The sequence below is a fragment of the Euprymna scolopes genome, chromosome 20 (assembly GCF_053919585.1).
Source record: "Euprymna scolopes isolate OS-2025 chromosome 20, ASM5391958v1, whole genome shotgun sequence".
Lineage (NCBI taxonomy): Eukaryota > Metazoa > Mollusca > Cephalopoda > Sepiida > Sepiolidae > Euprymna > Euprymna scolopes.
The window spans coordinates 81,872,146-81,888,055 of NC_136501.1; the positions used below are offsets into that span (position 1 = coordinate 81,872,146).

Here is a 15,910-nt window from a genome sequence, read left to right on the forward strand (position 1 = left end):
TTACAATATAATTAAAATATATTGATAAATACAATATTATTTTAATACATCCATGAATAAAATATGATTTAAATACATTCATAAATACAATATAATTAAAATACATTCATAAATACAATATGATTTAAATACATTCATAAGTACAATTTGATTTAAATGCATTCATCAATACAGTTTGATTTAAATGCATTCATATCTACGTTAACATTTTTATGCATTCATAAATACAATATGATTTTTATACATTCATAGATACAATATGATTTAAATACAATCATGAATACAATATGATTTACATGCATTCATAGATACAATATAATTAAAATACATTCATAAATTCAATATAATTTAAATACATTCATAAATACAATATGATTTAAATACATTCATAAATACAATATAATTAAAATACATTCATAAATACAATATATATAAAATACATTCATATATACGTTAACATTTTAATGCATTCATAAGTACAATGTGATTTAAATACATTCATAGATACAATATGATTTAAATACATTCATAAATACAATATGATTTAAATACATTCATAAATACAATATGATTTAAATACATTCATAAATACAGTATGACTAAAATACATTCATAAATACAGTATGATTTAAATATATTCTTAAATACAATATGATTACAATGCATTCATAAATACAATATGATTTAAATGTATTCATAAATACAATATTATTTAAATACATTCATACTTATAATATAATTTAAATACATTCATAAATACAATATAATTTAAATACATTCATAAACACAATATTATTTAAATACATTCATAGATACAATATGATTTAAATACATTCATAAATACAATATGATTCAAATGAATTCTTAAATACAATATGATTTAAAGACATTCATAATATAATATCATTTAAATACATTAATAAATACACTATGATTCAAATGAATTCTTAAATACAATATGATTTAAAGGCATTCATAATATAATATCATTTAAATACATTCATAAATACACTATGATTCAAATGCATTCTTAAATACAATATGATTTAAATACATTCATAATATAATAACATTTAAATACATTCATAATATAATAACATTTAAATACATTCATAAATACAATATGATTTAAATACATTCGTAATATAATATCATTTAAATACATTCAGAAATACAATATAATTTAAATACATTCATAAATACAATATGATTTAAATGCATTTATGATTACAATATGATTTCAATGCATTCATAAATACAATATGATTTAAATACATTCATAAATACAATATGATTTAAATACATTCGTTATTACAATATAATTTTAAATGCATTCATAAATAGAGTATCATTTAAATGCATTCATAAATAGAGTATCATTTAAATACATTCATAAATAAAATATGATTTAAATACATTCATAAATACAGTATTATTTAAATACATTCATAAATACATTATAATTTAAATACATTCATAAATACAATGATTTAAATACATTCATAAATACAATGATTTAAATACATTCATAAATACAATGATTTAAATACATTCATAAGTACAATAATTTAAATACATTCATAAATACAGTCTGATTTTAATACATTCATAAATACACTATGATTTAAATGCATTCATAAATACACTATGATTTAAATGCATTCATAATTACAATATGATTTAAATACATTCCTAGATACAATATGATTTAAATATATTCATAAATACAATATCATTATAATACATTCATAATTACAATATGATTTAAATACATTCATAAATACGATATGATTTATATACATTCATAAATACAATATCATTTAAATACATTCATAAGTACAATATGATGTAAATACATTCATAAATACAGTATTATTTAAATGCATTCATAATTACAATATGATTTAAATACATCCATAGATACAATATGATTTAAATACATTCATAATTACAATATGATTTAAATACATTCATAATTACAATATGATTTAAATACATTCATAATTACAATATGATTTTAAGTACATTCTATAAATACAATATAATTTAAATACATTCATGAATACAATATGATTAAAATATATTCATAATTACAATGTGATTGAAATACATTCATAATTACAATATGATTTAAATACATTCACAAATACAATATCATTTAAATGCATTCATAGATACAATATCATTATAATACATTCATAAATACAATATCATTATAATACATTCATAAATACAATATCATTATAATACATTCATAAATACAATATCATTATAATACATTCATAAATACAATATCATTATAATACATTCATAAATACAATATGATTTAAATACATTCATAAATACAAGATTATTTAAACATATTCATAATTACAATATGATTTAAATGCATTCATAATTATAATATGATTTAAATTGCTCCCCTTCACTCATTTCCCTGGTCCCGCGACACGGCGCATTAGCGGCTGATGTGCACCACTCGTCCACATTTGTAGCAGGTGACCCCCGGTCTCGACTCTTTGCAGTCCTTGATCAGGTAAGGGCCCTGGCACTGGGAGCACTTGATGGCAGGTCTCCTCTCCTTTTGCCTTGCTGCCTGTCTTTTGTCATTCAAGTGGGGCCTCATTCACATATTTTCACTCACAGCTGCAGCCACTATTTGCTTTCTTGACTAGAACTCAGGCGTCGACCAAGAGATCATTCACTTCCATAGTATTGATCTCAGTGATTCTCTGTATTTTGATTAGGTATAGCTTTACCGTCATCTCCAGGCTCCTCCCCATGTAACCAGCCAATCCTGTCAGTCTCCTGATCTCTGCAGCAAAGACGTCAATAGACTCGCCAGTCCACCTCAAACTTGTAAACTTGCCGAGTGCTTAAAATGGACTCTTAGTAAAAGCCAATTTTAGTCATTGCTCCACTGAGGCAAGATCTCCCTTATCTTCATCGCGCATCTGCTGGTACATAGTGAGGGCTTCCCCCTCGAAATATAGCGGCAACAGGGTGACTACATCTTCGATTTTTTGTAACCTTGCCACCATCTTTAATTTTTCCAGCGATTTAATTAGGTCAGCCTCCACAGTGAAGGTTGTCAACATCTGAGTGTTCAGTCTCCAGTCAGCCATGTTAATCTGCTTGACACGTCGAAATAGCTTGTGATGTTACGATCAGGATTCGGTTCTAGGGTTCAGGAAGAAGTGAGTCACTCGCATGTTTCTGCCCTTTTCTTTTCCAATCTATCACACCTGGCCTCTTGCCACCAATGTCGCACCACACAATCTGAACACCAACAACACGAAATACTTTTCAAGAGATGACTCTTTTCTTTTTGTGTACCTTGCAGGAAATTTTTCCCGACTTTTATATCCTCCTATCAAAGAAAAAAGGAAGAGACAAGAAAAACAAAATAGCTTCTCCCATCATGCACTGCCTTTCCAAGATGCCTTTTGGGTATATAAATGAGCTAGCTATCCTTTCCTTCTTCTTTCCCAAAGAGCGATGCGTATACGCCCGGTACATCGTGTATTACTTATTTCTCTTGTTTTTGTTCCTAATCACACCCTAGTCTTAAAGAGTACCTTTTCTTTTTTCCTTTCGCATACACCCCACAAGATGCAGCTAGTGATCTATAAGAAAGATGGGATTGCGGATTTTTAGACAAGTAAAATATTCGATTTCGTTATATTTTGTTGGTTATTCCCTGTAACAAATTCAGTTAAACATAACTAAAAAGTGCTCCAATTATTCTATGCTAATTTTTTTTTTTCATTTAGGAATTAGCAAAACAAATCGATGACTATACGACTACCTACGAGCCTGATGATCAAATGGAATGGAATCTAGTTTTGGGTGAAATAAAATCATTTATTGAGGTATGTTTAAACTATTTATTATTATTACATAAAAAAGTGGTCGCTTTTAACCTATTTATTATTATTACATTTAAAAGTGATCGCTTTTGAACTATTTATTATTATTAAATTAACAAGTGGTCGCTTTTGAACTATAATTATTATTATTATTACATTAAAAAGTGTTCGCTGTTGAATTAGTTATTATTATTACATTAAAAAGTGGTCGCTTTTGAACTATTTATTATTATTATTACATTAAAAAGTGGTCGCTTTTGAACTATTTATTATTATTATTACATTAAAAAGTGGTCGCTTTTGAACTATTTATTAATATTAACTTAAAAAGTGGTCGCTTTTGAACTATTTATCATTACATTAAAAAGTAGTCGCTTTTGAACTATGTATTATTATTACATTAAAAAGTAGTCGCTTTTGAACTATTTATTATTATTACATTAAAAAGTAGTCGCTTTTGAACTATTTATTATTATTACATTAAAAAGTGGTCGCTTTTGAACTATTTATTATTATTACATTAAAAAGTGGTCGCTTTTTAACTATTTATTACTATTATTACATTAAAAAGTGGTCGCTTTTTGACTATTTATTATTATTATTATTATTATTATTATTATTATTATTACATTAAAAAGTGGTCGCTTTTGAACTATTTATTATTATTGTTATTATTACATTAAAAGTGGTCGCTTTTGAACTAATTATTATTATTATTATTACATTTAAAAGTGGTCGCTTTTGAACTATTTTTATTATTATTATTATTATTATTATTATTATTATTATTATTACATTAAAATGTGGTCGCTTTTGAGCTATTTATTATTATAAATTTCAAAGTGGTCGCTTTTGAAGTATTTATTATTACATTCAAATGTGGTCGCTTTTTAACTATTTATTATTATTATTACATTAAAAAGTGGTCGCTTTTGAACTATTTATCATTATTATTACATTAAAAAGTGGTTGATGTTAAATATTTATTATTAAACTTAAAAGTGGTCGCTTTTGACCTATTTATTATTATTACATATAAAAGTTATGGCTTTTGAACTATTTATTATTATTGTTATTATAACATTAAAAAGTGGTCGCTTTTGAGCTATTTATTATTATAAATTTCAAAGTGGTCGCTTTTGAACTATTTATTAGTATTATTACATTTAAATGTGATCGCTTTTGAACTAGTTATTATTATGATTACATTAAAAAGTGGTCGCTTGTTAACTAATTATTATTATTATTATTATTGCATTAAAAAGTGGTCGCTTTTTTAACTATTATTATTACATTAAAATTTGGTCGCTTTTTGAACCATTTATTATTGTTACATTAAACAGTGGTCACTTTTGAACTATTTATTATTATTATTATTATTATTACATTATAAAGTGGTCGCTTTTGAACTATTTATTATTATTACATTAAAAAGTGGTCGCTTTTGAACTATTTATTATTATTACATTAAAAAGTGGTCGCTTTTGAACTATTTATTATTATTACATTAAAAAGTGGTCGCTTTTGAACTATTTATTATTATTACATTAAAAAGTGGTCGCTTTTGAACTATTTATTATTATTATTACATTTAAATGTGGTCGCTTTTGAACTAGTTATTAGTATTATTAAATTTAAATGTGGTCGCTTTTGAACTATTTATTATTATTATTACATTTAAATGTGGTCGCTTTTGAACTATTTATTAGTATTATTAAATTTAAATGTGGTCGCTTTTGAACTAGTTATTATTATTATTATTACATTAAAAAGTGGTCGCTTTTGAACTATTTATTATTATTAAATGTAAAAGAGGTCGCTTTTGAACTACTTATTATTATTACATTAAAAAGTGGTCACTTTTTAACTATTTATTTTTATTACATTAAAAAGTGTTTGCTTTTGAACTATTTATTATTAATCTTATTATTTCATTAAAAAGTATTCGCTTTTGAACTATTTATTATTATTAAATTTTAAAGTGGTCGCTTTTGAACTATTTATTATTATTACATTAAAAAGAGGTAGCTTTTGAACTATTTATTATTATTATTACATTAAAAAGTGGTCGCTTTTGAACTATTTATTATTATTACATTTAAAAGTTGTCGCCTTTGAACTATTTATTATTATTATTATATTTAAAAGTGGTCGCTTTTGAATTATTTATTATTATTACATTAAAAAGTGGTTGATGTTAAATATTTATTATTATTAAACTTAAAAGTGGTCGCTTTTAAACTATTTATCATTATTACATTAAAAGTGGTCGCTTTTGAACTATTTATTATTATCATTATTATTATTATTATTATTATTACATTAAAAAGTGCTCGCTTTTGAACTATTTATTATTATTATTATTATTATTATTATTATTATTATTACATTAAAAAGTGGTCGCTTTTTAACTATTTATTTTTATTACATTAAAAAGTGGTCACTTTTGTACTATTTATTATTATTACATTAAAAAGTAGTCGCTTTTTGAACCATTTATTATTATTATTATAATTACATTAAAAAGTGGTCGCTTTTTGAACTATTTATTATTATTACATTAAAAAGTGGTCGTTTTGAACTATTATTATACATTAAAAAGTAGTCGCTTTTTGAACCATTTATTATTATTATTATAATTACATTAAAAAGTGGTCGCTTTTGAACTATTTATTATTATTACATTAAAAAGTGGTCGCTTTTGAACTATTTATTATTATTACATTAAAAAGTGGTCGCTTTTGAACTATTTATTATTATTACATTTAAAAGTGGTCGCTTTTGAACTATTTATTATTATTACATTAAAAAGTGGTTGATGTTAAATATTTATTATTATTAAACTTAAAAGTGGTCGCTTTTAAACTATTTATTATTATTACATTAAAAGTGGTCGCTTTTGAACTATTATTATCATTATTATTATTATTATTATTATTATTACATTAAAAATTGCTCGCTTTTGAGCTATTTATTATTATTATTATTATTATTATTACATTAAAAAGTGGTCGCTTTTTAACTATTTATTTTTATTACATTAAAAAGTGGTCGCTTTTGTACTATTTATTATTATTACATTAAAAAGTAGTCGCTTTTTGAACCATTTATTATTATTTATATAATTACATTAAAAAGTGGTCGCTTTTTTTTTTTTTTTTTATGACATTTTCACCCCAAACAAGGCATATTGCCACTTTGGTGAGGGGGCTACTATCAGGGGAAACATCTACTGGGGTACTATGTAGGGATTAGGGCAGCGAGATGTTGGTTCACGTTGCACTTGAACTTATGCATGTCAGTACAGTTGGGGAAGCAGTGGCCTGGAATGGAATTCCAAAGTCTAGCAGTTCTGGGGAAGAAACTACTGGAGTAGAAAGATCTTTTACATCTAGGGATCTCTACAGTGTGGGGGTGGGATTTTGCAGCTTGTCGGGTCTGTCGAGGGTGTTCACGTCGTGGAGGCACAAGTGCTTGCAGTTCTTCAGAGCATTCACCATTATAATACTTGTAGAACAGATGGGACAGAGGCTGAAGTTTAGATGCCAGTTTAGGGCCTATCAGATTTGCGACTCTCTTTTGAACCCTGTCAAGGAGCGAGAGACTAGTAGCCGATGCACCGGCCCAAATATGACAGCAATACTCCATACATGGGCGAATAGTGGCCTTATAGAGGTACAGGATACTTTCGGGTGTTAGAAGTTTTCTAGCACGGTAGAGAGAGCCCACCTTCCTTGCAGCGGCCCTGGCAATGCCCTCGATGTAATTGTTCCAACTCATGTTTCCTGTGAATGTTAGGCCAAGGAGCTTGAGAGACGTACTCTCAGATAAAGAGTCGTTGGCCATTGCTATAGGGGATAAAGAAGGTTTCTTGTAATTATTGAATGAAACCAGTTTTGTCTTGGTGGCATTGAACGTTACCATCCATTTTTGTCGCCATTCCACTACTGATTGGAGGTCATCCTCTAGTGTTTCTGCCATTACTTTAGATATATGTTCGTTTGTTTTCCTGTCGTGCCTGCTATAGAGTGTGGTGTCATCAGCATATATACCCATCTCAGAGGCAATCTTGTCGGGGAGGTCATTTATGAATATCAGGAACAGCAGAGGTCCAAGGATAGATCCTTGGGGCACTCCCGCATTTATATCATATTGTTTAGATGTACGACCGTCGAGGACAACCTGGATTTTTCTCTTATCTAAGAAGGATTTAATTATGTTAAGTATTCTACCAGTGATACCGTAAGATCTAATCTTCCTGAGGAGACCCTCATGCCATACCCTGTCAAAAGCCTTAGATATATCTAGAGCTACCGCTCTGCCCTCTCCCGCTTTGTCCAGTGAATGGTATATGCGTTCAGAGATTACAGTGAGGATGTCTGCCGTGGAACGGGCTTGTCTAAATCCATATTGATGGTGGGTCAGAAGTTTAGCATCTGTAAGGTGCTGGACTAGAGCATGGTTAATTAAGGTCTCAAATATTTTGGCAAAAAGTGGGAGGAGGCTAATGGGGCGATAATTTAATGGGTCTGTACTTTCGCCAGAATTCTTGAATACTGGTACAACAGAAGCAGTTTTCCAACAGCTCAGAAAGCAAGATTCATTAAGGCATTTGTTGTAGAGTTTGGAGAGAACTGGAGCTACTTCGGCTGAGCACTTTTTTAATAGCACAGCTGGGATGAGGTCGGGTCCACATGCTTTGGAAGTGTCAAGGTTTTTTATGATAGCATGCACCTGAGCAGGGGTGATTTTCAGATCGTCTAGCGTGGCGTCTGTCCGCATAGGAAATTGAGGTAGGGGGTGGTTTAGAGGGTCCAGTGTGGAGTTTGAGGCAAACCAACTGGCAAGCATGTTAGCCTTCTCGGTTGCTGAGCAAAGAACCTCGTGATTGTTGGTTAGTGGGGGAATTGTTGATTGCCCATTATTTACTACACTGTTGTAGATTTTCCAGAAGTCACGAGTTCCTAGTTTTTGTGCTTCGATGCGATTTTTAGTGGTTTCCGTAAATTCCCTCTTAGCTGTCGCTATTTCTTTCTTAACGTTACTTCTAGCTTCTATGTTCTTCTGTCTGTTTGAACTGGACTTATGTCGATTAAACCTGCGGAATGCATGCTGCCTTTGAGCAATGGCAGTTGCGCAAGTCGAAGTAAACCATTGGGGAGAGTGGGGCTTGCTATAGAATTTCCGCATGGGAACATGCGCTTCGATTGCAGTTTTGAACCATTCAGTGGTCTCATTTGCACACTGTTCAGCAGGAAGAGAAAAAATATTTCCCCATGGGGCGTCTCTGATAAGATCTCTGATAGCTTCCCAGTCAGCCTTTTTATAATATCTCGTTGTTTTGAGCACTGGCTCTTCAGTTTTGGGTCTAGAGTTTAGGGCGATTTCAACCATTATCACCCCATGATCAGCGTTCCCAAGTGGGCTGTCGGCTTTCGTTACACAATCATCAGGAACTGTGGTCAAAAACAGACCTAATAGTGATGCGTGTTGTTCTTCCTGATCAGGGAAGCGGGTTGGAAAAGTAACAATTTGCGATAGGGAGTGAGATACAGAGAAGCTATGAGTTGCGCTGCCTGCTGCATCTGTGTAAGTAGAGAATCCAAGCCAGTTTTTGTGATGGACATTAAAGTCGCCAAATACATGTACTTGGGCGCTAGTGTCGAAGGAGAGTGCTGTGTCTATGCTGTCAGATACTTTGTTTATTATGGTGCAGTCTTGGGTCGAGGGAGAGCGGTAGAGAAAGTAAAAGTAGCTAATGTTGTGTTGCATGATTAGTCTAAAGCACATAAAGGCTTGATCATCCGTTTCTAGGTTTGTTTCTCTAGTCAAGGGAAGGGTATTACGAATGTAAACTCCAAGTCCGTGCATATGTCTGTCAGAGTCCTTACGGCAGAGTGGGAGATATCCAGGCATGTTAAAGTAGTTAGAGGGGATGGAGGAGTGTAGGTTAGTCTCACTTAGTGCTAAGATATCCGGGGTATTTGTTAGGAGAAATGCTTCAACATCAGCTAAATTAGTTCTAAGCCCACGGATATTTGTGAATACAAGCCTCAAGGGAGGAGACAAGTTGGATTTGTTTGACCCTAAGCCTGGTTTAAGCTTATTTTTAGATTGTACTGTCATCATGTTTTTTTTAACGAGTTTCAGTTGGGTTAGGGGAAGCCGAACAGGAGGTTATGCAGAATATCACACATGCATCACAAGTAGACCATCAGCTGACCCTCCATCAACTAGGACTATGGCCTCAGGAAAGCCCACCGGGGATGAGTACAGGGTCCCTTTCCATGCGCGCCATGGCATTGCAAACATCCCGATATTATTCAACTGTTGATGGAGCAGCCGCTCTAAGCGCTACCAAAGAGTTAGGGCTCCTGTACTACCAGTCGGAAACAGCAGCCAGTAACTGTCAATCCGGTACCCTCAACCCATCGGAGGAAGGTCAACCCAATCTAATTGCTCAGGCATATGTGGTACTCAAGCATTCTCAAGTGCCCAGCTTTAGGGGTGGGGTGTGTCGGGAGTGGGGAAACGGCGTTCATTGCCCTAGACAAGAAACAAGATCTACCACTGGGTGTTTCTGTCGAATCAATGTGATAGTATCTCTGCGCCTGACTAATAGGCAAAGAAGGAGTATGGAAGCCGGGCGATAGGCAGGACCTATCTACTCCTTAAGCATTTTGGGTTTGCAAACCGGTAATTTGATTGAGTCACCAGCTCTAGGAAGGTTGTCATCCAAGACTGAAGAGGCCTCCCTCCTCTTTGGTTTAGTTTCAGAGTTTTCCTTCTCCTAGACGGATGATCTGGAAAGATCTACTGGGTCCGTCACCACTGAGAGGGTTTGCTCCGCGCCTGGGTTCTAATCCAGGTATTTCTGCGACCCCGCGTGGTTAGTTAATGTTATTGGGTTAGTTTGTAGAGGCTATATCTGCTAAAATAGTTACACTCCTCAAAGTGGATTAGGGACATTGTTATTTCATTGTTACTGGATAAAGAGGTTGAGTAGAGCTCATGCAGTGTAAGCAACTATGATTGTAAGGAGGCTTGTTAGGAGATAATGTGGTTTATTTTTGAACTATTTATTATTATTAGTATAATTACATTAAAAAGTGGTCGCTTTTTAACTATTTATTTTTATTACATTAAAAAGTTGTCGCTTTTTAACTATTTAGTATTATTACATTAAAAAGTGGTCGCTTTTTAACTATTTATTTTTATTACATTAAAAAGTGGTCGCTTTTGTACTATTTATTATTATTACATTAAAAAGTGGTCGGTTTTGAACTGTTTATTATTATTACATTAAAAAGTGGTCGCTTTTGAGCTATTTATTATTATTGCATTAAAAAGTGGTCGCTTTTGAACTATTTATTATTATTATTATTATTACATTTAAAAGTGGTCGCTTTTGAACCATTTATTATTATTATTATTATTATTATTATTATTATTATTATTATTATTATTATAACTATTATTATTAAATTTAAGTGGTCGCTTTTGAACTATTTATTATTATTACATTAAGAAGTGGTTGATGTTAAATATTTATTATTATTAAACTTAAAGTGGTCGCTTTTGGACTATTTATTATTATTACATTAAAAGTGGTCGCTCTTGAACTATTTATTATTATTATTACTACTACATTAAAATGTGGTCGCTTTTAAGCTATTTATTATTATTATTACATTAAAAAGTGGTTGATGTTAAATATTTATTATTATTAAATTTAAAAGTGGTCGATTTTGTACTATTTATTATTAGTATTAGTATTATTACATGAAAAGTGGTCGCTTTTTAACTATTTATTATTATTATTATTATTATTATTATTATTATTATTATTATTATTACATTAAAAGTGGTCGCTTTTTAACTATTTATTATTATTATTATTATTATTATTATTATTACATTAAAAGTGGTCGCTTTTTAACTATTTATTATTATTATTATTATTATTATTATTATTACATTAAAAAGTGGTCGCTTTTGAACTATTTATTATTATTACATTAAAAAGTGGTCGCTTTTGAACTATTTATTATTATTACATTAAAAAGTGGTCGCTTTTGAACTATTTATTATTATTACATTAAAAAGTGGTCGCTTTTGTACTATTTATTATTATTACATTTAAAAGTGGTCGCTTTTGAACTATTTATTATTATTATTATTATTATTATTATTATTATTATTATTACATTAAAAGTGGTCGCTTTTTAACTATTTATTATTATTATTATTATTATTATTATTACATTAAAAAGTGGTCGTTTTCGAACTATTTATTATTATTGCATTAAAAAGTGGTCGGTTTTTAACTATTTATTATTATTATTATTATTATTATTATTATTATTACATTAAAAGTGGTCGCTTTTTAACTATTTATTATTATTATTATTATTATTATTATTACATTAAAAAGTGGTCGTTTTCGAACTATTTATTATTATTGCATTAAAAAGTGGTCGCTTTTTAACTATTTATTATTATTATTATTATTATTATTATTACATTAAAAGTGGTCGCTTTTTAACTATTTATTATTATTATTATTATTATTACATTAAAAAGTGGTCGTTTTCGAACTATTTATTATTATTGCATTAAAAAGTGGTCGTTTTCGAACTATTTATTATTATTGCATTAAAAAGTGGTCGGTTTTGAACTGTTTATTATTATTGCATTAAAAAGTGGTCGGTTTTGAACTGTTTATTATTATTGCATTAAAAAGTGGTCGGTTTTGAACTGTTTATTATTATTGCATTAAAAAGTGGTCGTTTTCGAACTATTTATTATTATTACATTAAAAAGTGGTCGTTTTCGAACTATTTATTATTATTGCATTAAAAAGTGGTCGGTTTTGAACTGTTTATTATTATTACATTAAAAAGTGGTCGTTTTCGAACTATTTATTATTATTACATTAAAAAGTGGTCGTTTTCGAACTATTTATTATTATTACATTAAAAAGTGGTCGTTTTCGAACTATTTATTATTATTACATTAAAAAGTGGTCGCTTTCGAACTATTTATTATTATTGCATTAAAAAGTGGTCGTTTTCGAACTATTTATTATTATTACATTAAAAAGTGGTCGTTTTCGAACTATTTATTATTATTGCATTAAAAAGTGGTCGTTTTCGAACTATTTATTATTATTACATTAAAAAGTGGTCGCTTTTGAACTATTTATTATTATTACATTAAAAAGTGGTCGTTTTCGAACTATTTATTATTATTGCATTAAAAAGTGGTCGTTTTCGAACTATTTATTATTATTACATTAAAAAGTGGTCGTTTTCGAACTATTTATTATTATTGCATTAAAAAGTGGTCGTTTTCGAACTATTTATTATTATTACATTAAAAAGTGGTCGCTTTTGAACTATTTATTATTATTATTACATTAAAAAGTGGTCGTTTTCGAACTATTTATTATTATTGCATTAAAAAGTGGTCGTTTTCGAACTATTTATTATTATTACATTAAAAAGTGGTCGGTTTTGAACTGTTTATTATTATTGCATTAAAAAGTGGTCGTTTTCGAACTATTTATTATTATTACATTAAAAAGTGGTCGTTTTCGAACTATTTATTATTATTGCATTAAAAAGTGGTCGTTTTCGAACTATTTATTATTATTACATTAAAAAGTGGTCGGTTTTGAACTGTTTATTATTATTGCATTAAAAAGTGGTCGGTTTTGAACTATTTATTATTATTACATTAAAAAGTGGTCGTTTTCGAACTATTTATTATTATTACATTAAAAAGTGGTCGTTTTCGAACTATTTATTATTATTGCATTAAAAAGTGGTCGTTTTCGAACTATTTATTATTATTGCATTAAAAAGTGGTCGTTTTCGAACTATTTATTATTATTACATTAAAAAGTGGTCGGTTTTGAACTATTTATTATTATTACATTAAAAAGTGGTCGTTTTCGAACTATTTATTATTATTACATTAAAAAGTGGTCGTTTTCGAACTATTTATTATTATTACATTAAAAAGTGGTCGTTTTCGAACTATTTATTATTATTGCATTAAAAAGTGGTCGTTTTCGAACTATTTATTATTATTACATTAAAAAGTGGTCGGTTTTGAACTGTTTATTATTATTCCATTGAAACGTGGTAGCTTTTCGGAAATATCTAAAGAAAAGTGTTCTAAAATAAGTCTTCAATTGTTTTTGTTTAATACTTTTCTGGTATTTTTCTGATTTAGTAGATGATTTAGATGTGCTAGAAAATTAAAAATTGTAAAATATTGTCTAGTTGAATGGAGAAAGGGTTGTCAGAAATGAATCTCTTTACTTATTTTTTTCTATTCTCTCTTTATATATAGATAGAAAATTATACATCTATAGATATAAATTTGTAGTCATGTTTGTTTTTTGTTTTTTCACAATTTGTATTAATATATACAAAACGTGTCTTATTGTAATCGTTCATTTATTGCCACATATAGTATTATTCTTGCAAACATATACAATTCAGAGATCACCTTATTTGCATAATACATTAAGAAAAGTCGATTTTACTAAATAGTGGTTTCTTAGTTAATGTTTTTAGCGAGATAATTATTTTAAGTATTCCATTTGAAATTGTTATTTAATAAATTTTAAACGACAATTATATTGATAATATATTTAATTTATTTTGGAATTAATATTTCCAACAGAGCGACCTTTTTTTTTTAACTTTTTTTTAGAGTTATTTACCTCTAGATGCTATCCATAAAAAAAACAAACAAACGTTCACTAAATATCATTTGGTAATTTCATTAAGTTTCTATCCAGAAAAATAATTCCGTGTGGATAGAAAAATTTTTGGGTTTTATTGTTTTTTTGTTTTTTTTAATATTAAAAAAAAAAAAAAACACTTATGAAAAAAAACTGAAAAGATTTCATTTGCTAGTTTTATTTTATTCCTTAAACGGAACGTCGTTTAATACCTAAAAAAAATGAAGATCTACTCCCCCCCCCTCTAAATTCCACAATTTACATTTTTTTTTTCTTTTTTTGCATTAATTTCATCAATTACAAACTTAATTTTCTAATTAAGTTAACTTTATACGACGTGACCCAGCAGCGTTTAACCCTTAAGAAAATGGAGATCTACTTTTTTTCAGCCTAATACATTTAAAATGTCTTTATAAATATTATGAGAGAAGAAATTTTGAAAAAAATAAATAAAATAGCATGGTAGAATGGGGGATCACTTTTCTATATAAATTTAAGGTAAAATGACCATCCACTTTTTGGCTACCAAGGGTTCAACGAGACATGTCACCTCTAGCTTTTTTCAAGTTTGGCGATTGACCAATACAATTTGTTTTTTTCTGATGGGGGTGGATTACATTGGAAACATAAAATAACAATAAATTTAATTATTTTTATGAGACCATTCTCTACTTTCACCAAACAATTTAATAAACAAAACAAACCCCAAAATACGACAAATTCAATTTTGGCGGGGGGATTACATTAGAAACATAAAACGACAAATAAAAAGCAAATCGAAAAGCCCCCCCCCCCCCCAATAAAAAGCAAATCAAAAATTCCTTTTATTTACAAAAAAAAAAAAGCCAGTAAAAAAGTGCCCTTACAAAAAATACAAGTAAATGTGTAGTTTAGCAGCGTAAATTATTTGACAGACAAAAAAATTATAAAAACTATTTATTTTTAAAGAAAACAAAATATAAACCCGAAGGCTGAAATAAAACAAAAAAAAATTCATTTTTGCTTTTTTTATAATTTTTTATTCGACTAAATGTGCACGCCTTACACGTTTAAAATTTGGCCTGTTTTAGGTTTGACAGATTGGCTTTTTTAAGGCCAAATTTGGCGTTTTTTCTGCTCTTTCATTACAAAAAAATATGGCGGCTAAAAACATAGTTCATGAAAGATCTTAAAAAGGCCAATCCGACAAACCTAAGAAAGGACAAATTTTAAAAGCAATATAGCGGCCTGGAATAATAAATATAAATGGTAAAAAAATAATAAAAATGAAATTTTTTCCTTTGGG

At 28.7% G+C, this 15,910-nt stretch overlaps 1 protein-coding gene across 6 annotated transcripts in view; it reads left to right on the forward strand.

Moving 5' to 3' along the window:
* LOC145241494 (protein SCAI-like) overlaps nt 1–15,910 on the forward strand; it is a 404,381-nt gene that overhangs the window by 343,453 nt on the left and 45,018 nt on the right. For all 6 annotated transcript variants that reach the window (XM_080104505.1, XM_080104506.1, XM_080104507.1 and 3 more), the window contains one exon: nt 3,774–3,872. In XM_080104505.1, coding sequence (XP_079960631.1) covers nt 3,774–3,872 — 99 coding nt within the window. The remainder of the gene's footprint in view (nt 1–3,773; nt 3,873–15,910) is intronic.